At 34.8% G+C, this 24,662-nt stretch overlaps 1 protein-coding gene across 3 annotated transcripts in view; it reads right to left on the bottom strand.

Moving 5' to 3' along the window:
- Positions 1-24,662, bottom strand: part of Slc25a12 (solute carrier family 25 member 12) — an 82,706-nt gene that overhangs the window by 12,247 nt on the left and 45,797 nt on the right. For all 3 annotated transcript variants that reach the window (XM_027946131.2, XM_071619076.1, XM_071619077.1), the window contains 6 exons: positions 24,210-24,303; positions 21,908-21,992; positions 14,728-14,809; positions 13,137-13,295; positions 9,467-9,519; positions 9,134-9,214 (listed from right to left, as the gene is read on the bottom strand). In XM_027946131.2, coding sequence (XP_027801932.1) covers positions 9,134-9,214; positions 9,467-9,519; positions 13,137-13,295; positions 14,728-14,809; positions 21,908-21,992; positions 24,210-24,303 — 554 coding nt within the window. The remainder of the gene's footprint in view (positions 1-9,133; positions 9,215-9,466; positions 9,520-13,136; positions 13,296-14,727; positions 14,810-21,907; positions 21,993-24,209; positions 24,304-24,662) is intronic.

Below are 24,662 nucleotides of genomic sequence, written 5' to 3'. Positions count from 1 at the left end.
AAAGTAATGGGAGTCAGGGCTACTGGGAATGTAGGTTAGTGGTAAAGATCTTCTTGCCTGTTAGGCCTTAGGCCCTGGTTCCAATTCCCAACACAGCAAAACAAAAAACAAACAAAGATGTATATTGTGTATACTGTGGATGGTTTATAATAAACCATCCACAATATACAACTACATAGATTTAAATGGACATTGCCAGATTTGACATCTTGCTGCTTCTGATGATTTACATTACATAACATGCCATATCTTTGGTGAATTTTTTCACTCACCTCATCACCAAATTCAGCTTCTAACCCTGTAATCCGTAAATTTTCCTCAGCAAATCTGCTGCTTAGGGGGCTGGGAGCACAGCTTACTAGAGGAATGTTTGAGTAGCATGCATAAGGCCCTGGGTTTCATCCCTGATGTGGGGGCAGAAGAGATCTGCTACTTATTTTTCTTAAAGAAATGGAAACACTAATATTGAAACATACTTAGACACTTTTATTTTTCAGTACTGTCATTTTGTTGTAGTTGTTCTAAAACTGAATTAAAAAGACAAAGGGGAATAAATCCCATTTAGAATAAGGGTCACCATTATGTGACAAAAATGGAAAGAATGTACATTTAATCTTATGTCACACCATTTTTTAATGAGAAAATAAACCAACTAAAGTTAGCAGGAAAAGTTAGTGGGGAAAGGATGTGATATATTAAAGTGTAACTGGCCTCCAATGTGCCCGAGGCTGAGGATTTGGCATAGTTACATACATAGGATTTGGCCAGTTCAACCTTCTGCCCTCACAATCCTACCCCAGGGGCAGGGTCCACAAAGAGTATGGACTGGGCCCTGTTTATCCAAGTCCCTTGCTTCTGGCTTTCTTTGATCTCCTGTCTCTATAGTTTAGAACCCTTTCCCTCCAACCGCAAAATATCTTATCATGGAACTCACTATAAAAACTTCCCTCACTAAAAAAATCTAACTTCAATTTATTTAAGGCCATGCAGTTACTCAAGCAGATGTACAAAATATGTGGGGGTTTTGTTTTGTTTCGGTAGTACTGTGGATTGAACTCAGGGTATTGTGCATACTAATTGAACGTTCTACCACTGAGCTACATCCACAGCCCCCAAAATATGTGTATTTTAAATACCCAGAACAAATCAATAAGTGTTCCCAAATGAGCTGTCACTAGCACTGACTCAAGAGAAACAGCAACAGTAACTCTGTCCTATAGACCATCAACCAAACATTCTTACTTTCATTAAGCAATAGGAAATAGTTCTTTCTAAAATAGTCTAAGATAGTACTAGTTTAAAAAGAACAAACTGCAATGTTCATTGCTAAGTGATAAAATACAGCTGGCTGTTGTGATATAAAACTATACATACTTACATCTAGGGTAAAAGAAGTACTATGGTCTCAATGTTGGTATTCCCCCCAAATTCATAGTTTAGAACCTATTCCCCAGGGTGACGGTATCAAGAGGTAGGACCTATGGGACGTGATTAAATCTTGAGGCTTTTGTCCTCATGAATGGGCTTGGTAACCTTATAGAAGAGGTTGAAGGTAAATATCTTGTCCCTTCCTCCATGTGAGGGTATAGCAACAAGGCACCATTATCACCCTGGAAATCTGCTGGCACCTTGATCTTGAGCTTCCCAGAATTATGAACAATAAATTTATATTATAAAGTACCCAGTCTAAGGGATTTTGTTATAGCTGCCAAAACAGGCTAATAAAAGAAGTATCAAAATCCCTGTGTACCTATCATATAACACTTTTAACTTGTAAGCATACGTTTACATATTCACGTTAAGTATGTAGGCATAAAGTTGGGACCATACAGATACCCCTGGAGATGGAAGACAGAGGAGCAATTTAAAGATGCACAAGATCAGCTTATAGAGGAAGATGCAAACAGACTTCTTCAGTTAGGGAGCTGAGTAGCTACAGATTCTGGCCACAAAGATTGCTAAATGCTCCAATTAACAAGTAAGATTTCTGCTGCACCTATATGGGGAGAGGGCATGTGTGTGTGCCCACACATGTGCACACATCCATAAACTAAGAAGAAGAAACTTTGGACAGTGGAAAGATTCTGGGTTTGGAAGCCTGTTGACCTAGATAATCATAAGCCAATCCAATTCTTGGTTTCCTTGGGATCCCAACAACTGACCTATCTATTTCATAGGGCTTTGGAGTGCTAACTAAGGTGAGGGCACTATGTAGATTAAAAACAAGACACAAAAGAAAGGATGTGTCCTCTATGAAGTATGTTTGCACATGGCTGCGGAACTTTATCTGCAACATGAGGAGATTACTTTAGCCCTTTGCTAGCAATAAATACATTTTGGGTTTTATCATTTCCATCTACTCAGAAGTAAACACACTCTGAAGGAGGGTAAATCAGTCAGGTGAATAGTAAACTGACCTGTGGTTAGTTTTTAACAAAAAATAATAGGTACTTACCAGAGAAATCTTTAGAAAGAACTTACAGGTCAGCCCATTTAGAGTTTTAAACTTGGTTTTGTCAATTTGGAAAGACATTTAAATTTATTCCCAAATAAGTTTCTAGATACATCCAAGAAACTATATATAGTCAAATTTTCTTTTTTTTTTTTTAAAGAGAGAGGAGAGAGAGAGAGAAAGAGAGAGAGAATTTTTTTTTTAAATATTTATTTTTTAGTTCTCGGCGGACACAACATCTTTGTTTTGCATGTGGTGCTGAGGATCAAACCCGGGCCGCTCGCATGCCAGACAAGCACGCTACCGCTTGAGCCACATCCCCAGTCCTCAAATTTTCTTTAAAAAAAAAAAAAAAAAAACTACTCCAAACACCATGAAGAAAAATAATAATGTAATCAGTCAGAGACTATGAAAAATATAACACACGTACACATGTATCTGACAAAAACCATATCCATGATGTATAAAGAACTATAAATCAATAACAAATATGAATAACCTATAAAAAAAAAAGGTAGGCAAAAGACTTAAACAAATACTTCACAAAAAAGATACAAGAAGGGTTGGGGATGTGGTTCAAGTGGTAGCGCGCTCGCCTGGCATGCGTGCGGCCCGGGTTCAATCCTCAGCACCACATACAAACATAGATGTTGTGTCCGCCGAGAACTAAAAAATAAATATTAAAAAATTTTCTCTCTCTAAAAAAAAAAAAGATACAAGAAAAGCCAGTAAACCATATGAAAAGATACTCAATATTTTTAGGCATCAGGGAAAAGCAAATTAAAACCACAATAACAGGCTGGGGATATAGCTCAGTTGGTAGAGTACTTGCCTAGCATGCACAAGGCCCTGGGTTCAATCCTCAGCATGACCACAAAAATAAAAAGCAGAAAAAACCACCACAATAACATACCATTTCATACTAACTAGAATGACTAAGAGCAAAAACATTAAGAATTTTGAACATTAGTGAGGATGTGCAATAACTGGGATACTTACACACTGCTAATAGGAGAGTAAGATGTCCTGTCCACTTCTAAGAAGTAATTGGCAGTTTCTTTTAAGTTGAACGTACATCTACCCTATTCTACTCTTAGTAACCCCCCAAAAGAAAACATGTTGACAAAAAGATTGATACAACATTTATAGCAACATATTTATAACAAACAAAATATGGAAACAACCCAAATGTTCACCAACAGAAGAATGGATAAACAAAATGTTATACAATTATACAATGGAATAATACTCAGCCAAATTATAAAAAAAAAAAAGCAGACAAATCTGATTCCCATAAAACAACAAGGATGACTACTTGAAAGCATGTTAAGCAAAAGAAGCCAGCCATGAAAGAATGCATTTTGATATTCCATTTATATGAAATCCAAGTACAAACAAAACTTAAGACAGGACTCAGAACTATAGTTGCATCAGGGAAGTAGGCTAAGAGACTGATTGAATAGAGGCATGAATGGATTTTCTGGAGCATTATCTTGGGTAGTAATAAATACACAATCTGTTTATAGTTCTATTTACAAAAATCGTATTCTATTTTTTCTCTTTTCTTTTTTGGTGCTGGAGATCAAACCCAGATCCTCACACATTAGGCATGGGCTCTACTACCTGAGCTACACCCCCAGCTCTATATTCTATTTCTAAAGTGAGATGTTCCACTTGTGACTCTATCCTTCCCTTAGTGAAAGCAGCTTGCTTTTCCAATCAGAAAGTCAAAGTCAATGAAACTTCCATCTGGCTTAAAAAAGAGAATGTGTGTGAACCGTGTTCACTGTGTTCATACACACGATGCAGAAGAGCGTGTACACATGTACAGTATATGAAAACTTTAGAAGGAAACATGCCAAATGTTAGCAATGAAAAACAAAGTTGGGGGCTGGAGTTGTGGATCAGTGGTGGAGCACTGGCCTGGCATGCGTGAGGCCCTGGGATCAAGTCTCAACACAAAATATAAATGAATAAAATAAAGGTCCATCGACAACTAAAAATAAAAAAAAATAAAAAAAAAATTTTAAAAGCTGTTGTTTGATAATCTCTCTTCTCAAGGTAAAAGATCCTAAAAATGTAAGATTAAAAAATGGCATTAAATATCAAAGACCCAAATGTAAGAGCTAAAACTATAAAACTCTTAGAAGAAAATAGACATAACTCTTCATGATCTTGCTTTAGGCAATGATTTTTTAGACATAATACAAAAAGCACAAGCAGCACAAGAAAAAATAGATAAATGGGACTATATTAAAGTCCAATTCTTCAAAGAACATCATCAAGAAAGTGAAAAATATTTGAAAATCACATATCTAATAAGGTAATCATATTTCGCATATATGAAGAACCCTTATAACTCAATAATAAAAGACAACCAATTTAAAAATGGGTAAAGATTCTGTATAGATGTTTTTCTGAAGAAGATTATACAAATGGCCAATATGCACATGAAAAGATGCTCAATATTATTAGTTGTTAGACCACAAATAAAATGCCACACTTCACACCCAGTAGTATAGCTACAATGAAAAGGCAGACAACTGGCAAAGATGTGGAGAAAATGGAACTCATGAACTACTATAGAAATGTAAAAGTGTGATCATTTTTGGAAACAGGATTTTGGTACCTTAAAATCCTAACTGGAATTGCCATATGACCCTCCACTAATTCCACTTATAGGTAGGTACCCAAGAGAAATGAAAACATTTGTGCATTCTTTCATAGCTGGTTTCTTTTGCTTAACATGTTTTTAGCATGGTGGATGGGGATCACATTTTTGTGTTTGTTTGTAAAACCTTATATACCAATGTTCACAGCAGCATTATTCACAATAAACAAAAGATGGAAACAACCCAAATTTCCATTTACTGATGAATGGATAAACACAATGCTGTATATCCATATATTGAGCAATAAAAAGGAATGAAGTATTGATATATGCTAAAACATAGATAAAGCTTGAAAGCATGCTCTGTGTAAGAAGACAGGCACAATGGCATATGATATATGATTCCATTTATATGAAATATTAAAAAATTGGTGAATCTACAGAAACAAAGTATATTAACGGTTTGTTAGAATTTGGAATGAGGTGGGAAAATTGGAGGGGGACAGATAAGGATATTAGGTTTCTTTTTGTGGTGATGAAAACGTTAAAAATGATTGAGAGTATGGTTGCACAACTCTGAATATACTAAAATCCAATTTAACTGTACATGTTAAATGGGGGAATTGTATAGTATGTGAATTGCATGTCAACACAGCAGCTTTTTGACAGGTTGGGAATACATCTTGTTGGTAAATCACATGCTTAGCATATGCAAAGTCTGGTCCCAGGCATGGTGGTGCATGACTGTAATCCCAGGGGCTCACAAGGCTGAGGCAAGAGGATCCCAAGTTCAAAGCCAGCCTCAGAAAAGCAAGGCATTAAGCAACTTAGTGAGACCCTGTTTCTAAATAAAATACAAAACAGGGCTAGGATGTGGCTCAGTGGCCAAGTGCCCCTGAATTCAATCCCCAGTTTCCACCCCAGTGAAATGCCCTGGGTTTGTTTTCCATTGCAACAACAACAAAGCTGTTATTTTTTAAATTTTGCCTGAAACATAGTATTCAATGAATAAGAAAATGAACAAATAAAAGAATGAATGAATGGACATATATCAAATGTGAAAGAATATGGTTTTGGAGGCAGAAATGGTTTTAATTTCAACTTTGCCATTTACTAAGTGCTGGATCTCACTGAGGTTTTAGTGAACCTAGTTAGGAATGATAATGAGATAATTGCTATAAAATGTTCAGCCCAGTAGGAAAAGTCCCTACTGCTCATTAGGAATCTAGCAGATCAGGCTACATTAAAAGCAAAAATCAGTGCAAAGATAGTAATAATATTTTAGCTAAGTTGGGTAGTAAGTGTGTGGATGTTCATTTTATTACTCTTTATATCCACATAGCATGTATTCTTTTGCATGTATCAAATATCACATATCTTTAAAAACTGATCATAGGCTAGAGATGTAGCTCAGTGGTGGAGTCATGCTTAGCATGCATGAGGTCCTGGGTTCGATCCCCAGCACCAAAAAAGAAAGAAAAGAAAATATCATAAAATAAAGCAAAGAACAACAATGAAAAATATATAATGCCAGAGGACCAGATTTTCACTTCTTCATTACTTCATGATTTAGACAATACACATAGTTTTTTAGAAAGGACAATGTTTTAGTTATTTCCATGGCAACAAAATTTCCCTCTCACCTATCTTCAAGAAACTTAAAGCCTAGGTCTTTGCTAACTGATGTGGTGATGCACATCCGTGATCCAAGCGGCTTACGAGGTAGAGGCAAGAGGATCGTGAGTTCAAAGCCAGCCTCAGCAATTTAGCAAGGCACTAAGCAACTCAGTGAGACCCTGTCTCTAAATAAAATTCAAAATAGGGCTGGGGATGTGGCTCAGTGTCGAGTGTCCCCAAGTTCAATCCCTGGTACCCATTAAAAAAAAAAAAAAAAAGCCTATTGTTCAGTTTCAATCATTTCTTCCAAATTAACCTGTATTAGGTACAACTTTAAAATTGGATAATTTTTGGAAGAAGATCAGAACTCTTCTCACAGGTAGCACTGACAGCACTCAAATACCTTCAAGGACACTGTACTTGTATCATCGATACCTCAGATAATGAGAACTCTCAGGAACAGGATGTCACGCAGCTACTTGCTTCCCAGTGTTTATAATCCAGGAAAGAGTATCTTGTATCCCATAGTGCCTGGTATTCTATAGTTTCACCCTATATGTCCAAGACTTTATTCTCTGTTGAAATTTATCAAATTTTGGAAGAAATAGTCATTTATACTGTAGTATGAATTCATCAGTAAAAACTCAATAATTACATTTTCTTTCATCTATGAATAAAGACATTTAAAGTTGGAAGCAGAAAATGTTCAAGGTAAAGAACTGCAGACAACCTAATCATTCTGCCTAGAGCCCAACCTAATTATTTCCATCCTGTTAATTTCCAGCTAGACAATTCATTAAAGCTTCCAGAAATGAGTCATGATTAAGTAAGAGATTTAGAATGTCAGCACAATCCTCAAGATTTAAACAGAAATCCTTAGAAGTTCAAATCTATAAATGGGGTCCATACCCAGGAATAAGAAAGGAACCAAGTTATCTGATTATAATTTAATCTCTTAGGTCACATGTCAGACATGGGAATAGCTCGGTTTTATGGCCAAAATCCTCCATCACAAATAAAAACAGAAATAATTAGCTCTATGGAAATATTTATTTATTTATTCATTTATTTATTTATGCATGCATGCATGCAGAACTGGGGATTGAACCCAAGGTTTCACACATGCTAGATGCTTATTCTACCACTTAGTTATATCCCCAGCCCTTTTTTTTCTATTTTATTTTGAGATGATTTCACTGTGTTGCCCTAGCTGACCTCAAACTTGGAATCATCCTTCCTTAGTCTCCTGAGAAACTGGTATTATAAGGAATATTGGACAGAAAGAGCATGACTTAGGTTTTTGGTAAATGTATGCACATGCTGTGGTAAAAATGAACTAGGAAACTCCTTAACCAAATAGAAGCTAACCACTTAGATAAATATTTATAATTTACAAAGTTTATCTCACTAGATGAGAAACAATTAGAGTGTCTAGTTGGGATAGAGAGGAGAAACTACAAGTTTGGTGATCCACCTAGGCAAGAGTTTTATTTTTGTCCATTGTTTATCCTCAGAATGCATTGCTCAGAATGTATACAAGAAACATACATGTAAACACACACACACACCCAAATCCACCTCTTTTATTAGAACTTTGGGTGCAGAAAGGTAAGACTTAGTATGTATTAGGCTGACAAATCTCATCAAGGAGAACCTGAACAACCTACCTCTATGAGCCAGGGGGCATCTTTTCTGAATTAAAACTTCAGAGGTCATTGACCTCATCACCTCAGGCTCAGCAACTAAAAAAGTTTTAGTGAAGACTGCCTGCCAATTCAGCTAGAAGTTATTTACACTTTCAGGAACAAAATGGACTAAAGAAGTATGAAACAAATTACATTCTCAAATGTGAAACAAATACCAGAAGTAAAATTACTTGAGTTGTAATTTAGATATGATAATTGGCCTAAATCAAACATAAAGCTTATATTTTTAAGACAGAAGCCCTTGTGCTGTCAGTAAGTATAATCTGAACCTTTAACTTTAGAATTTTTATCAATAGCTGCAATATAGTTTCAGAAGCTGGCCACACCCTTCAGTCCCTTAAATAAGGAAAATTATAATTATACCACAATTGCTTACTTACACCTAAAATATAAAGGTTCAATTAATTAGTCATCTCATACTTAAAAAGTCCAGTCGATATAAATATGTGATAACTCTACTCAATGCTATTTTTCCTGCGATAGTTAAGAATAATAAGAATCAGGATTTTTAAAAGTCTGTAAGGTTATGCTTCAGAAACTTCTAAGAGAGCTGATGAAAATAGTATCTCTTTTCTGTCCTCAAAACCACTTAGATTGTACAAGAAAATTAAAAAATCATTCCACATGAGAAAACCTGCTTTGAATCACTTGAGTTCAAGGGAAATGGCACTCAGTTATCATACCCTGCATGCAAAAAATATTAAAGGAATGTAATTGCCACAAGAAACACCCAGGATTAATACTTACACAACCTCCAGCCAGGACTTCCGCTGGAAGTGGAATAGAGCCATCTCTTCTGGTAAATTTGTCCCGGACAAAATCATTAACCTAATTAGAAAGATAATATGTCAGTTAACCAGGATTCCCAACCATTTCCTCTACTGTTGCTTTTCCAAGTCAGCAAAATATTTGTCTCATGATAAAATTATTTAATTTGCCAAAGGTTTACATATAAATGTAAAGTTTTACAAGTGTCTTGATAGTGTACCAGTCTCAGCAGCATCAATTTTAATTTTTAACTTAATCTAAATAAATGGCAATCTAAATAAATGACTTAAGTTTGGAGAGAAAGAAACTTACAGTTAATTTAATGGCCTTTTCTGGAGCAACTCCTATTAGTTGTGGTATCAGACCTAAGTAAAGAGAGAGAATCAATAGCAATATAAATTACTAAATACTTATACAAAAGCACAAGAAGGAAGTGCTTTCTTCATACTATTTACCCAGCAAACATTTTAGGGCTTTAATTAAAATGGGGCAAAGTGATTACCCTAACAACTCTATAAATGTATGTAATAATCATTTACAAGTCAAATATAATGTCATGTTTTCTTGAGGCTATAAGTCCTTTTCTTAAACATGCTTTGTTAAAAGCCTAGCTATCTAGTACCTTCTAAAACAGTACAGGAGGAAAGAATAGAGTCTATGGGATTTCTCTACTCTGGGAATACTGCCAATAGCAACAGAACCAAATTCCCTCCCTTGTTACAACCAACAATATACAAACATATACAGACACTTTATGGAAGTTAATGCTGTCTACCTGGAAAACCTCTGAATAGTGTTTTGTTAAGTACACCCAAATTTTACAAAAAAAATAATGCTATTGACATAACAGCCTACAGTAACTTGATTATTATAGAATACCAACTCCCATAATTTTCTCTTCAGAGAAATCCAGCATTCAGTATTCATCTATTTAAAAGGAAGCCACAACTGCAAAGAAAAATGAAGTTTCTAGTATTATCTGATGAATATTTTCTATTAAAAAATGCCTTTTATATTTGCATTTACTAACATGTGTCAACCTTAAGACATTTTAAAAGAATCCCCTCAAAACAAAAGAAACTGTTATTCTTAGAAAGTTAAATTTCCCAGGCAGGTTGCAAACTAGGAAAAAAAAAAAAAGTATAAATGATTCAACATCTGTAGATATTCCAAGGGTTCAGCTCTCTAAAGCACACAGCTTATCCAAATTGTTAGCATCTTTAAAAAAAATGTATGCTAACAATAAACATTTTATATCCTTAAGTCATTCAGCCCAGGGAGTTATATATGTGTTTGCATGCTCACTCACTGCTGATCTTAAGCCTACTTTGAGGACAGTGCTGAGTGATGTTCCATGAGTTGAGCCAGCAAATAATCATGCATACAGGCTACTGTCAGTCAAACTGAATTATCAATGGCAAACACAAATCTGCACATACCTTTCATGGATAGCAGAATGATTTAAAAGAATGAATCAGCAGATGGCAGTCTTAACTTTCTAACTCTCATGATTATCAGGCCCTATTATTTTTAATCTAACTTCCATACAACCATGCCAGCATGGGTATTTGTTTTACAACTTGCCACACTAAAGCTTGTGGAATTTTAATAAAGTACTGACTTGTGTCATGTTATCATTGTTGCCTGCAAAGAAATTTAGTTAATCTGTCAACAATTTTGTCAACCATCTGACAAAATAATGGACCAGCTCTACACAATATATGACAATCTCAATAATCACAGTGCTCACATACAGAACTCCTAGAATCTTCTCCCTAAAACAAAAATCTCTCATTTAAGGACTGAGTTTATCAGTTCATATCCCAAATAGAGCCAACAATCTCTTCCCCCACTTACTGTGTTGCACCCATTTAATTAGTATGGTACCTCTTCCACATGAAATCTTGGCCAGGTAGAGTGGCTCATACCTGTGTGCCCCCAGTGGCTCGGGAGGTTGAAGCAGGAGGATCACAAGTTCAAACCAACCTCAGCAATTTAGTAAGGCCCTAGCAACTTAGTGAGACCCTGTCTCAAAATTTAAAAGAAGGAAAGAAAGAACGAAAAAAAGAAAGAGCTGGGATGTAGCTAAGTGGTTAGGTGCCCCTGGGTTCAATCCAAAAAAGAAATCTTCTGTGAGCATTTATCCTTGGAAAGGCTAAACCATGCATTATATATCCAGGTTTCTTCTAATTAAGAACATTCTTTTTGTAGACTAAGGAAGAAAAAGGTCATTTTTCAACAATGAAAAGATTGGTGATGTCAAAGAGAAAAACAATCATAGTGCCACGCAATTGATTCCCATTAAATAAACTCTAGACATACAGGGCTTAATCAGCTTAAAACAAGCCTTCACATGGGCAGATCTACTTTTGGGAGAATGCACACCTCTTCTCATGGAATATACGCTATACAACCAGAATTTAAAGAGGTTACAGTTGTGAATTTTTAAAATTTTTATATTAAATTTTTTTTAATTTTTATTAATTTTTTTGAGCAAAATTAATTAGATTTATTCTCAAGAATGGGGTATTCGAGCCCAGTTTGAATTCAAAATAACTCTCTTCTCTTATTCTATAAATGCCAAAAACCAAACATCTTCATCATGCTCTCCTTCAAATAAGTGTGTTAGTTACATTCTTAACTTGAATACTTAAACATAATGCTAATTAGAGGTGTTTTTTCTTCTGTCCATGAGCCTATAGCTTTTTTATTTAAGTTTTTTAAAAATACATTTTTCTAAGTTGTAGATAGCCACAGTACCTTTATTTTATTTATTTATTTTATGTGGTGCTGAAGATCAAACCCAGTGCCTCACATGTATAAGGCAATTGCTCCACCACTGAGCCACAACCCCAGCCCGAAGCCTACAGCTTTGCTCAGGCCCAATCTTTCTTTCCTAGGAAGAAGTTCTAAGCCAAACAGTTCAACAAAGCTCAGAATGAGTTTAGGGATTAATGAGCCTCTGTGTATAAACAAACAAGTACAGTAAAGTACATAAATATTCTGGACTTGAGCATGTTGAGAGTATTTTCAAAGAATTCCATGTGGCGCCCAAATGGATTAAAAAATTGATCCCCCCACCCACAAAGGAACTGTAAATTCTAATGTGAAAACATGTCCATGAAAGTCATTCTCTTTCCAAAGAGAACAAGTTCCTACAAAGCTGATGGGAGCTGGGGAGGATTCCGCATGGAGCTGCAGCCTCTGATGCTGATAGCACTGTGCTCAGTGCAGAGTTGGTGGTAACATTCCTGCAAAAGAAAATCTCTGCTATGACTGTGTGCCTCTAATCTCAGGGGAGGAAAGGAGCAAGAATGAGACTTAGAGCCAAAGGGCTTTCTACTGTTTTTTTCTTTTTTTTTTTTTCAGTGAACCACTGGATAAGACTTATAAAACTGTCTCTTCAGAAGAAACAAAAATATTTTATATTTCTTTTAGTTGAAGCAAGTGCATTGAAGATAAACTCATCTTCAAGTAGAGCCTAGCTTCTTTGAGAAAAGAAGCTATTTTTTAGCTTCCATCCCTGTGTTCCACCTGCAGACATGTGCCTTAGTTTGTAAGAGCATGGTGATATAGACTCATGTTGGCACAAACACAAGATTTAGATTACAAGAAATATAAATAGAAGGAAGAAGACACACAGGTCTTGTTTGCAGACTAATATTGCTAGTCACCAGAAAGAATGTAAAAGAGGAAAATGAGCAAAGAGAAAATAGAGAGGAAGCATCTCTAAACTGACTAGGTAGGCTATATACTGGTTTCCATAATAGTTAAAATCTGCTGCTGGGCTGTGGCTGTGGCTCAGTGGTAGAGCACTTGCCTGGCATGTGTGAGGCCCTGGGTTCGATTCTCAGCATCACATATAAATAAGTAATAAATGAATAAATAAAGGCCTATCCACAACTTTAAAAAATATTTTTTAAAAAATCTGCTGCTGGTGAGACAAGATCTCTACCTTTAACTGCTGCTGAGATTTGCTTACCCCGGTAGAGTCCAAAGAAGCCCTCATAACGCAACACTTTCTTAAAACAGTCAAAGCTGTTTTTATACATCAGCTCCCCAACAACAGAGCCAGTGCCACGCTGGTTTTGCATCCGGGTCTTCACCAGATCTATAGGATACACTGCGGTGGCTCCCACAGCTACAAACAGAACAAGGTTTAGTCTTAAAAAAGCACACAATTAAATATAGAGTCTATAAGGACAATAAATCTCATCTGAAAGGGTGAGGATATAAAATACAAGATCTATTCTTATAAAAGAGACTTATTATTATTTCCTTCTCCTATACATAGCCAAAGGATGGCAGACTAACAACCACTGGAGGCAATAAAAAGAACTGCTTCAGAGAACAACTGTCAAGAATGATCTTTGATATATTAGTTTCATAAGTTGAAAAGTAGATTATCAAGTCATCACCACTATCAGATAATTCACACTCAATTTCCCATAAAAACAACATTAAAATATTATGTATAACAATTCTTTATATTTTTCCATTAAATGCTATTACTGCAGTTACATCTTTTTTAAAATATTTTTTTAATTATACATGGGCACAATATCTTTATTTTGTTTGTTTATTTTTATGTGGTGCTAAGGACCAAATCCAGTGCCTCACATATGCGAGGCAAGCGCTCTGTCACTGAGCCACAACCCCAGTCCTACATCTTAATAATTATAAAATGACTATATATGCAAACCAAGTGGCCGTACTTTTAAAATCAAGTATACTAAAGCATTTTGGTAAATTAATCTTAGTTATAACCATAATATTGGAAACAAAATTCCCTACATATAGAATTTGATTTTTAAAAAAATAAGGCCATGCTTTAGAATTTGTCAGGAACTGAAATATTTATTACATGAGCCATAGTATTGTATTTTTGACAGTTGAAACCCAAACATGCTTTATGACTTCTAAAACTAAGACTGAAAAAAAAAATACTAGTTTCATAAGTTCAGGCTTGTTTTGAAAAATCATAAACATTTTAATCACACCTGCTAGACTCCTCTCAACAAAGTGACTACACATTTTCTTTGCAGAGTATTAAGCAAAAACAATCTCTTTAAATTTCTGCTGGGAGCAAAGAAGGGAAGGGAAGTTCCTTTTAGCAAATAAACTGTAAGTCTAGATAGTTTTAAGCCAGTGAAAAAAGAAAGAAAAAAATATAAACATAAAAGCAAAAGTGAAATCACTTTGAGAGGTTGTTTTGTTTCATGAGGTTCTGAGTTTATATCACAAATCTTGATTTCCTACCTGCCCCTATGCCAAAAATTTGGTCTTATTCTCCATTTTTTTCATACTGGCCTTCACCAGTATAATTAAGGTGAGTATAGCACTGCATCTCAGACAGAGAGAGGTTTTATTCTGAAGACAGACTGGAGCCAGAGGGGCCACAGCCATGTTATGACAAGTCCTCTGATCATAGGTAAAAATAAAGAACACTTCAGAAAGCCCTGCAGTCCTGACCTCTGGGAACAATGAACTGCACCTTTGCTGATCTGCCCCAGTCTAGTGAGATAATATTACATTAACACAAGCCTGAAACAGCACACAGACATGTCACTCACCTCCAGCAACTGAGCCCAGAGTAAATCTGTAAGCGGACTCGGCAATCTGGAGCCAGACAGGCCTGCCTAACCCAGGAGATTGCTGTAGGGAAGAAGAAAACATGTAAAAAAATTTGGAAAAATGTACAGGAAATGAAAAAAAGCAAGAATTTGGCTATTTCAAGATAAAAAAAACAAAAGTAAAAGCAATATGGTTAATGAGGTAACATCTTTGAAAAAAAATAAGATATTCATGCAGTCAAAAATGGTAAAAAAAAATGTTTTTAAAAAATACTTCAAAAGGAAAGAAAGTGAAATGAATCTGAAATAATTTCCTATATACATACATGAATACATCATAGTGAATTCCACCATCATGTACATCCACAAGAATGGAATCCTAATTAGAATATGATATATTCCATGCTTGTATAATAATATCAAAATAAACTCTACTGCCATATATAACTAAAAAGAACCAATTAAAAAAAAAAAAAAAAAAGAAAGAGCCCCAGATATAATTACTGGTGCATACAATTATTTATATCATTTGGTTATTAAAATTTCTATATCAAAATAAAGATACTATGTAATAAAAAAAAACTATAAAAAATTAAAAACTAAAAATAAATACTTCTATTATTAACATTTAAAAAACATATCTAGAGTCCCCGGTAGCAGCCTTGTAGACTACAGTTAAGCAGTCAGTGAAATTGAGTAAGAATAGATTTATGATCTTATTAAAAAAAAAAAAAAAAATATATATATATATATATATATATATATATATATATATATATATATATATATATATGACAAAATACACAGCTTTTTTCCTCCTATCTGTTTACAAGCCTATTAATGCCTCATTTATTGGCTACTATTGGGGAATACACCATTAATCTCTAGAAGTGAAGTCACATCCCCAGCCCTTTTTGTATTTTATTTAAAGACACGACCTTGCTGAGTTACTCAGGGCCTTGCTAAGTTGCTGAGGCTGGCTCTGAACTTACAATCCTCGTACCTCAACCTCTGGGATTTTTAGGCTTGTGCCAATGTGCCAGGCCACATTTCAAGTTTCAAATTTTTCCCCCGCTAACTAACTTAAAATTTTAAAACTTTCTCAAATGCATAAAAAATTACCTTGATTCCTAAATCAGAATATTGATCATAATCTAATATCTGTAAAGACTATTGTTCTAATCATATTCAATCCTAACAAAATCTATGAAAATAATAAAGGGAAAAATCCTATGTAATTCAGAATACTATTTCATAGGTATCCTATAACATAAAAGACCTGAAATAATTTGTCTATATCAGTGTGTCAGTCTTATTCTTTTTTAAAAAATATTTTTTAAATTTGTCAATGAAACTTTATTAATTTATTTACATGTGGTGCTGAGAATCAAACCCAGTGCCTCACACATGCTAGGCAAGCCCTCTACCACTAAGCCACAATCCCAGCCCTCAGTGTTATTCTTTAATATTTTATGAAAATAATCTGCTATACTACATAGGAAACAAGGAATAAAATATTTACTTTCTCATAAAGAAAACTCGAAAAATGTTAGCTTGAAATGAGCTTTTTATAAAAGTATAAGGAGCTGTGGATATATAGTTCAGGGATAGAGTGCTTACCTAGCATGTTCAATTCTGGGTTTGAATCCCAGCACCATCAACAAATATATAATTCGATGAAAAACCATAATAAAAAGTTCAGATACTCTCTACTATATTATTTATATACACATAAATATAAGTAATATACATTATAAATTATATAAAATACACATTTTAAACACATACAAAAATAGAAATGATTAAAATGAGAAACTGAAATGTTATTAAAATAATTTTATTTTTCATTTATTAATGCCAAAATGTTTTTGGTAATGCTTTAGCATACTTCATTTAGTTTTTTAAAGTGTAGGGGGTGTTGGGGATTGAATACAGGGTATTACCACTTAACTACATCCCTTTTATTTTATTTAAATTTTGAGACAAAGTCTAAATTACCCAGGCTGGCCTCCAACTGGCTCTCCTCTTGCTTCCACCTCCAGAGTAGCTGGGATTATAGGTGTTCCACACAATGCCCAGCTTTCTCAAATGTTGATGGAACATTTTGTATATAGTGAGTCTAACCAACTAATTCTGATACTTTGTTTCAAAGACAAGAATTAAAAACAAACAAAATCCATTCCTTCAAAGCAATGATATTTAACATCACATATAAATTCAACTTAAAGTATCCCTAAGTGTCCCTCCAAAATTCATGTATTGAAACCCTAAACCCCTGACTAAGAGAAAGATGAAAACTTTAGGAGATAATTAGATCATGAGAGTGAAGACCTCATGATAAGATTTGCTCCCTTATAAAAAGAAACAACTAGTGCACATGCAGGCGCGCGCGCACGCGCACACACTCTCTCTCTCTCTCTCTCTCTCTCTCTCTCTCTCTCTCTGCCCTCCCCACCCCCGGGCCCCCACCATAAAGAAGATATAATGAGAACACTGCCATCTGCAAACCAAGAAAACAGTCCTCAACAGGAATTGAACAGAATTAAATGGCAATTTGGACTTCCTAGCCACTATGAAAAATTAACTTTGTTGTCTAAACTACTCAGTCCATATTAGTTAGTTATGGCAGCCCAAACATACCAAGGCAGGCATTTTGCCTTAAATTTAACAATGTTTTAAAATCAATATAGCTGGTTATGTTATATATTAAACACACAGCATATCTGTAACTTAAAAATCTACATATGTCAATGGTAGAGAGCTTGGCAAGAATGTAAAGGGCCCTGGGTTTTATTTCCAGTACCAAAAAAAAAAAAAAAAAAAAACCCCAAAAACATTCATATAAAACTTTTTCTTCCAAAACTGGAGTTTCTTCAACACAAATTTAGATGAAGAGAAATCTCACTCTCATAGATTTTATTTTCAATCATGTGTTCTCTCAAAAAAATACAAAGTTAAAATTCATAATTAAAAAGGCTATGATCCTAAACAACCACTAATTCCATTATTCATATAAAAGGTTTCTCTTGTATTCAACCATATATATTTTTCTTTTCCCTCTCTTCTTTCAAAGAATGTTTCTATAAACCCTAAAAAATCCTATCAAAACTGAGGGAAAAGAATAAAATATCTCAAACCATAAATACCCAAATGCCTTTTGACCAAAATGTCACCTTCATCCCTATTAAATAGCATTTATAAGAAAACATACAGTATATGGTAACCAAGAATTTTTTCTTACGGCTTAGTTTATTAGTATAACTTATGGTTCACTTGCATTCAGTTATGTAAATTAATATAATTAATGCTATAGATTTCGAATCATGAATATTCATAAGCAGAATGCTACTACAGCTGTCATCCCTATTAATGACTATGTACTGAATTTTTAGCATTTAGGCTGAAAGAAAATATTCAGCAATAAGATGATCACCTACTGTGATCAAATGGGCCAAAGGAAAAGGCACTCTTTACCTGAAGGTTACGATTATGATCATGAAGGCTGGTATTTAACAAGGTTAATTAAGTGTTTTTCAAAGCAAAACAAGAGTTGAGAATCTTATATGATTTTTAACTGGCTCCCTAAGCATACATGTATGATAGGGAATAAGACCTCATTTTGAGACCTCATTTATTTAAAGAAAAACTCTTTTCCTGTTTTTATTAAATGTACCTTATCCTATAAAGGGGGAAAATAAATGAGAATTAGGACAAGATCATGTCAGTTAACATTGAATCGCTAATGCATGATCTCAAAATTGTTACACACTAGTTAACATGAATGCCTTAGAATTTCTCATAAATCTGAAATATGTAAACAGAAGAAAGTTTTCTTCAAGACTGAAAATTCGCTGGGCCATGCTTATAATCTCAGCCGCCTGGGAGGCTGAGGCAGGAGGATCATGAGTTCAAAGCCAGCCTCAGCAAAGGCGAGGCTCTAAGCAACTCAGTGAGACCCTGTCTGTAAATAAAATACAAAATAGGGTTGGAGATGTAGCTCAGTGGTTGAGTGCTCCCGAGTTCAATCCCTGGTAACCTCCCCTCCCCCCAAAAAAACCCTGAAAACACAAGAGACTATTACCTTGGTTGTTTAAGAACTTAGCCATGTTTTTTACATTATTCTACTTGAGTCCTATCATGTATTCCTTACAACGTGTTAAATGCTACAAAGGAGGGTGAATTTTGAATTCTGAAAATAAAATCCATTGATTCACAACATTTCACAGAATGCAGCTTAAAGGATTCTTGGAAATATTTGAAAAACTTTGTACCAGATCCTAAAAATAGTAAAGGTCAGATTTCACAACAGACATGAATGGACACCTTTATACACTTGTTTATTTATTTTTTTTTAAAGATAGAGTGAGATGAGGGAGGGAGGGGGGGGGGGAGAGAGAGAGAGAGAGAGAGAGAGAGAATTTTTAATATTTACTTTTTAGTTTTCGGCGGACACAACATCTTTGTTTGTATGTGGTGCTGAGGATCGAACCCGGGCCGCACGCATGCCAGGCGAGCACGCTACCGCTTGAGCCACATCCCCAGCCCCACTTGTTTATTTTTGTATATGGTGCTGATGATCGTGAACCCAGGGTCTCACACATGCGAGGCGAGCACTCTACCGCTGAGCCACAACCCCAGCCCTAAAATCTTTTTTTTTTTTTTTTTAGGTGTAGATTGCACATTGCCTTTATTTTTATGTGGTGCTGAGGATCGAACCTGGGTCCCGTCCGTGCTAGGCAAGAGCTCTACCGCTGAGCTACAATCCCAGCCCCAGCCCTAAAATCTTAATTTTTATTTCTTTATACATAACCTTCAGTAGTAAGACTACCTAATTTATGTGAGATACAAGAGGAAAAACAAAAAATGCAGGCTCTGAGATTCTTCCCATGAGGAACAATGCAAGAATACCCAAGAACTCTACCTGCTCTACAGAGATTCCAGATCCCTATATCATCCCAGGTTTAGGGAAAAGGCAAAGAAGCACCCAACTACCTCTCTAGAGAACCAGAAAAGAAGAAAGCAGTGGTGCTTATTACCTAAGCATCTAAAAAAACCCTTGAAGCCACCCATGTCAGCATTAAAAGCATCAAATCAGCACTGCCACTGAAGGCATCTTGTATCTTCCTTGAAGAAAATACATACTAGGAGCAGGATTTCATCATCTTCCTAAGGACAAAGAATTATAAAGGATACAAAACAAGTTTCAGTTTTGGCTTCTAAGGAAACTGCTGGGAGCAAAAGAGGTGAGTAAAGAGCATGAGCAGCAGAAAAGCCAATGAAGGGCTGGAATTGTGGCTCAGTGGTAGATCGCTCACCTAGCACACACATGAGTCACTGGGTTCCATCCTCAGCACCACACAAAAAGCAAAGATATTGGGCTGGATTGTAGCTCAGTGGTGGAGCTCTTGCCTCGCATGCGTAAGGCCGTGGGCACCACATAAAAATAAATAAAAATATAGATACTGTGTCCATCTACAACTAAAAATTATTTTTAAAAAATTAAAGATATTGTGCCCATCTACAACTAAAAATACACATTTTTTTAAAGAAAAAGCCAATGAAGGAGGAAATGAGTTGAAACTTTTAAACTCAGTTTATATTGTTTTTAATAAGCTAAATGAAATATTCCCCAATTACAAAGATTAGGGACACCTCCAAGGACCGCAATAATAGACATATTACACCATAAAATAGCTCCTTCCAAATAAAGTTTTTTCAAAATCCAAGAGCAAATTTTCATAAATGTATACAAAATATAAAATTGAATACAGTGAGAACTCTTTAAATATTTCAATGTCTCAAACTTTTTATAATTTTATTTTTTAAAAAAATGAGTGAATTTGAATAAATCCATCTATTTTTAAGAATCTGATAACTTGAGATGGAAATAAATTTTGATGATATCAGGACTTTCTTAGTACAAAAGAAGCTAAACTGTAATGAGCTACACATTCATTTTAATCTGTAGGAAGCTTTATTATACACCAAGCACACAACTAAAGTATTACCATAAAATGTAGATACAAAAGCTCTTTTTTCCATTTTCAGTTTGTTTCAACTGACCATAAAAGTTCTTATTCATTACATAAAGTGGACATGGAAATCCTAATTTCAGAGGCAGAATATCATTCCATGGAACTCAAATAAAAGAAAAAATTTTCCACCAAATCTTCCCCAAAGAAACCATACTTAAATGCCTTGATCCCTTACTTACCTACTTGGTGAAGGTGAATCAGGTAAGCCCATCCCTGGCTACTCATCAATGTGGCAACAATAAAGAAAAGTAGGCATGGGTCTTTTCTTCTGACCTACCTGCTTTCCCCAACTCCTGTCATTCCGTTCCTCAGAAACCCTCCCCAACTCCTAGCCTAGGGTGGCACAGCAGTCTCCTAAAGAAGTACAAGGGCCACAGGTCCCATCTGGGCCACAGCAAGGAAATCTCAGGAAGACAAGGATGGCCCTCCTGACCCTCACCCCCACACCAACCCACAGGATCTTTGGCTACAACTGAAGCTTCCTCTAAGTGCTACAGAAGTAGAGGTTTCCGTTTAAAACAAGATTTGTTAAAAACTGTTCTATTCTACTCTTCAAGGTCATTTCATGTGTTTTTCCCCCCCCACCAAGATAGTTATTTGTAAAATCAGAAGTAGAACTATATTAACTTTATAGGATGCAGAAGCTATTTTTGAATTATCCTTAACATTAAAAACTTGTATTACTAAAAATGTAATAATAGTCAAGGTTTTCTTTCTGGTTCATTAATTAGGTACATTTCCTTTTTTCTTATTGTAATCTATAAGGCATGATTCCAATAAGTGATTAATTTGAGAAATGTTTTGTACTTTAAAAACCCTATAAATAACAGTTTAATGATACAAAATGAACCTAACACTAATCTTTAAGGATGACTAGACAAATGAAGTGAAAAGAATGCTAATTCTAATGGAAAGCAGCCTGATCCCATCTATGTTTGAATTCTTATTTTCTTTACCTCAAAAAGTTGAAAGAACAAAAACATAAACATAATAATGCCATAAAAATATTCTGTAAGTATGAGAGTAATAGTTAAATAAAGGTAATCTTTAAGTAAAATCCTCCTCTAGAAAGCTTTAAATTTTCACAGCAATCTGAAGCTTTAGGTTTGTCATGTACATATTATTTCAGTACAGACTATTTCTACCTGTCTCTGAAGTTCTGCCAGGTTGTAAGGCAAGGCCCCCTCAGCCAATGGGGCTATTCTCTCAATATCTGCTAAGGTCAAGCGCCTTAAGAGAAAAGGGAAAGAAAGGATTATTAGACAGTGACACACTGCTCACAACAAGTGAATCTTTCCTTAAAAACAAAACAAAATTATTTCCCTATTCACACAGATCAGATAATTCTTGTGAGGAAAAAAAAATTCTTCAGACTTTGTTTATAAGAATAAGCTATAGACTTCAGAGAAATAATGTTGGACTGTATTAATGATAGATATTAACAGTGAAGAAATAATTCTTGTCAGAAGCAAAGTATAAACACTGACAGCAGTGCATATGCAATACATCCCTCTCAATATATCTATTAATGAATAGGTGCAAAGTATCCTGGAAGAAAATTTAGATGCAAAACTGATAAATATTGGTTGCCTTTAAAGAAGGGCACAAGGGTAAGAGAGAGACTTTTTTTTTTGTCTTTTTTTTTTTTTTATTTGCCTAAAGTTTTTATTTTCAAATATTTAGTCAAGTAATATGCATAGTTAACAAACAGCATGATTCTCTGACAATTGTCTTTTTAATAGTACATTTTTTTAGATCCTTTGAATTTTGAACCATAAATGCACTATTATTCCCAAAAATCTACTTTAAAATATGTATATTTCATGAACTAGCTAAAAAGACACTTTAGATCTAGTTTTGAGAAATACTTTGGGAAAGCATTTAATATCATAATGGACAATCAGAACCTCTGTCTAAAAATGTGAATTACAGATGAATGAGACATGGACTGATATTTCATGTCAATCACCAAAGACAGCTAATACATATATTTAACACCATCCTTTCCAGTACAACAATTCATTATGAAGCATAACACAATAAATAAATCACCTATTATATATTGACCTTCCATTAGCCTTGAGCTCTAGGGTTAGAGTCCATTTTTCAGATACCGTTATACTTAACTATTAGAAGAGACTAAAAAAATTCAATTTTTTAAAAAATTGTTTTTATTAGAGTTTTATAGTTGTACAGAATAGTTGGGTTCTTCCCAACAAACTCATACATGCTTGGAAACTGATTTCAGTTCATGATCCCCATCCTTTTCCCTCCCCTTTCACAAACTTCTTTCTCTATTCTACTAGAATTACTTTTGCTAGTCTATTAATTTGTATTTCATTGGTTCTTTATGCTATCCTACTCTTCTCTCCCCCTTTCCTTTGTTTTACTCTATATTCTGCGTATGAGAGAAAACAATCTCTGTAAGTTCCCTTTCCACAGGTTTGCTGGGTACCATAGAGTTTTTCAGGGCTGGGGTTATGGCTCAGTAGCAGAGCACTCGCCTGGCCCATGTGAGGCACTGGGTTCAGTCCTCAGCACTGCATAAAGATAAAGAAAGAAAGAACATAAAGGATTGTGTCCATCTACAACTAAAAAAAAATTTTTTTAAAGAGTTTTTCTTTCCTATTTTCATAAGACTTTGCAAAGTAAATACCCTCAATGTGCTTTGGGTTTTTAAAATTTATAAAACATCTGATTTTGGTGCTATGATAATAATGTCACAGGTATATTTCAAGAAAATGATACTCTGCAACACAAAATTTATTCAAAATGGTATATACTGTTCAGTAAAATGACCATTTACACCATTTGAGGTTACAAACTCCTCCATATACTTCAGCTTATTTTCATAAATATACACACTTACGAAAATTTCCACAAATCTCTTGAAATTCATAATACTTTCAGAGAGCCAAGTTTAAATCAATCTTTTTCTTCCCTCTCCTTTCTATTCTTTCCCCTTTTCTCTCATTTTTTCCTTTCCTAATTTTCCTCTCTCATGCCCCTCAATCCTTTACTCCCTTCTCTCATCTCTCCTGTTCCATCTCTTCCTCCCCTTTCCATCCCTTTTTATCGTTTCTTCTCCTCACTGTTCTCTCTTCTTTTACCTTCCTGCACTTCCCTTGATCTTTTCTCTTCTTTTTCCTCCTCTATTTCTCATATCTGTGTGTTTCTTTTCCTTAGAATTTATATACTAAATAAAATATTGTTAAAATGAACTGAAAACAGGGCTGGGACTCAGTGGTATAGCGCTCGCCTGGCATGTGAGAGGCACTGGATTTGATCTTCAGCACCACATAAAAATAAAATAAAGGTATTATGTCCACCTGCAACTAAAAAATACATATTAAAAAAAAATGAACTGAAAACAAACTGCTATTTCACATTTTAAAAGAACTGCCCTATAGTAAATACCATGAAGAATTAACTGGAATAGTTACTAACCCTGAAGCATTATATAAGTCTGCAAGCTGGTATAGAATATCAATTTCTAGTGGAGTGACTTGTCCATAGCGTATGGCATTCTGGGCAAATTCCTCTGAAACAGAAAGAAAAAACTATTAAAATCTTGAAAGACTTTCCATATATAACAAATTTCTATCTTAACCAACTATAATAATCTGAACACTAAAGGAATTTTAGTACTATTTTAAAAGTCTAAAACTTAAATACTTGAATTCAATTACATAGGAATAACTATGTGTTTCTGAAGGCCAGTAAAAGATGAAATGTTAAGAGAATGAAACAGCAAAAACAGATAAATTAACTTTAATAATAAAATAATCTCATTAGAATCCTCTCTTTCATCTTGTTTATCCAGTTTGGTCTCCAGAGTTACAAGATAAAAGAAGAGGCTGTTCTCCAGTTACCCAAAACATCCTATTACAATACACCAAG

The sequence above is a fragment of the Marmota flaviventris genome, chromosome 11 (genome assembly GCF_047511675.1).
Source record: "Marmota flaviventris isolate mMarFla1 chromosome 11, mMarFla1.hap1, whole genome shotgun sequence".
Taxonomy (NCBI): domain Eukaryota; kingdom Metazoa; phylum Chordata; class Mammalia; order Rodentia; family Sciuridae; genus Marmota; species Marmota flaviventris.
Note: the sequence above shows the minus strand (reverse complement) of the source record. Positions and strands in the feature narration are given on the sequence as shown.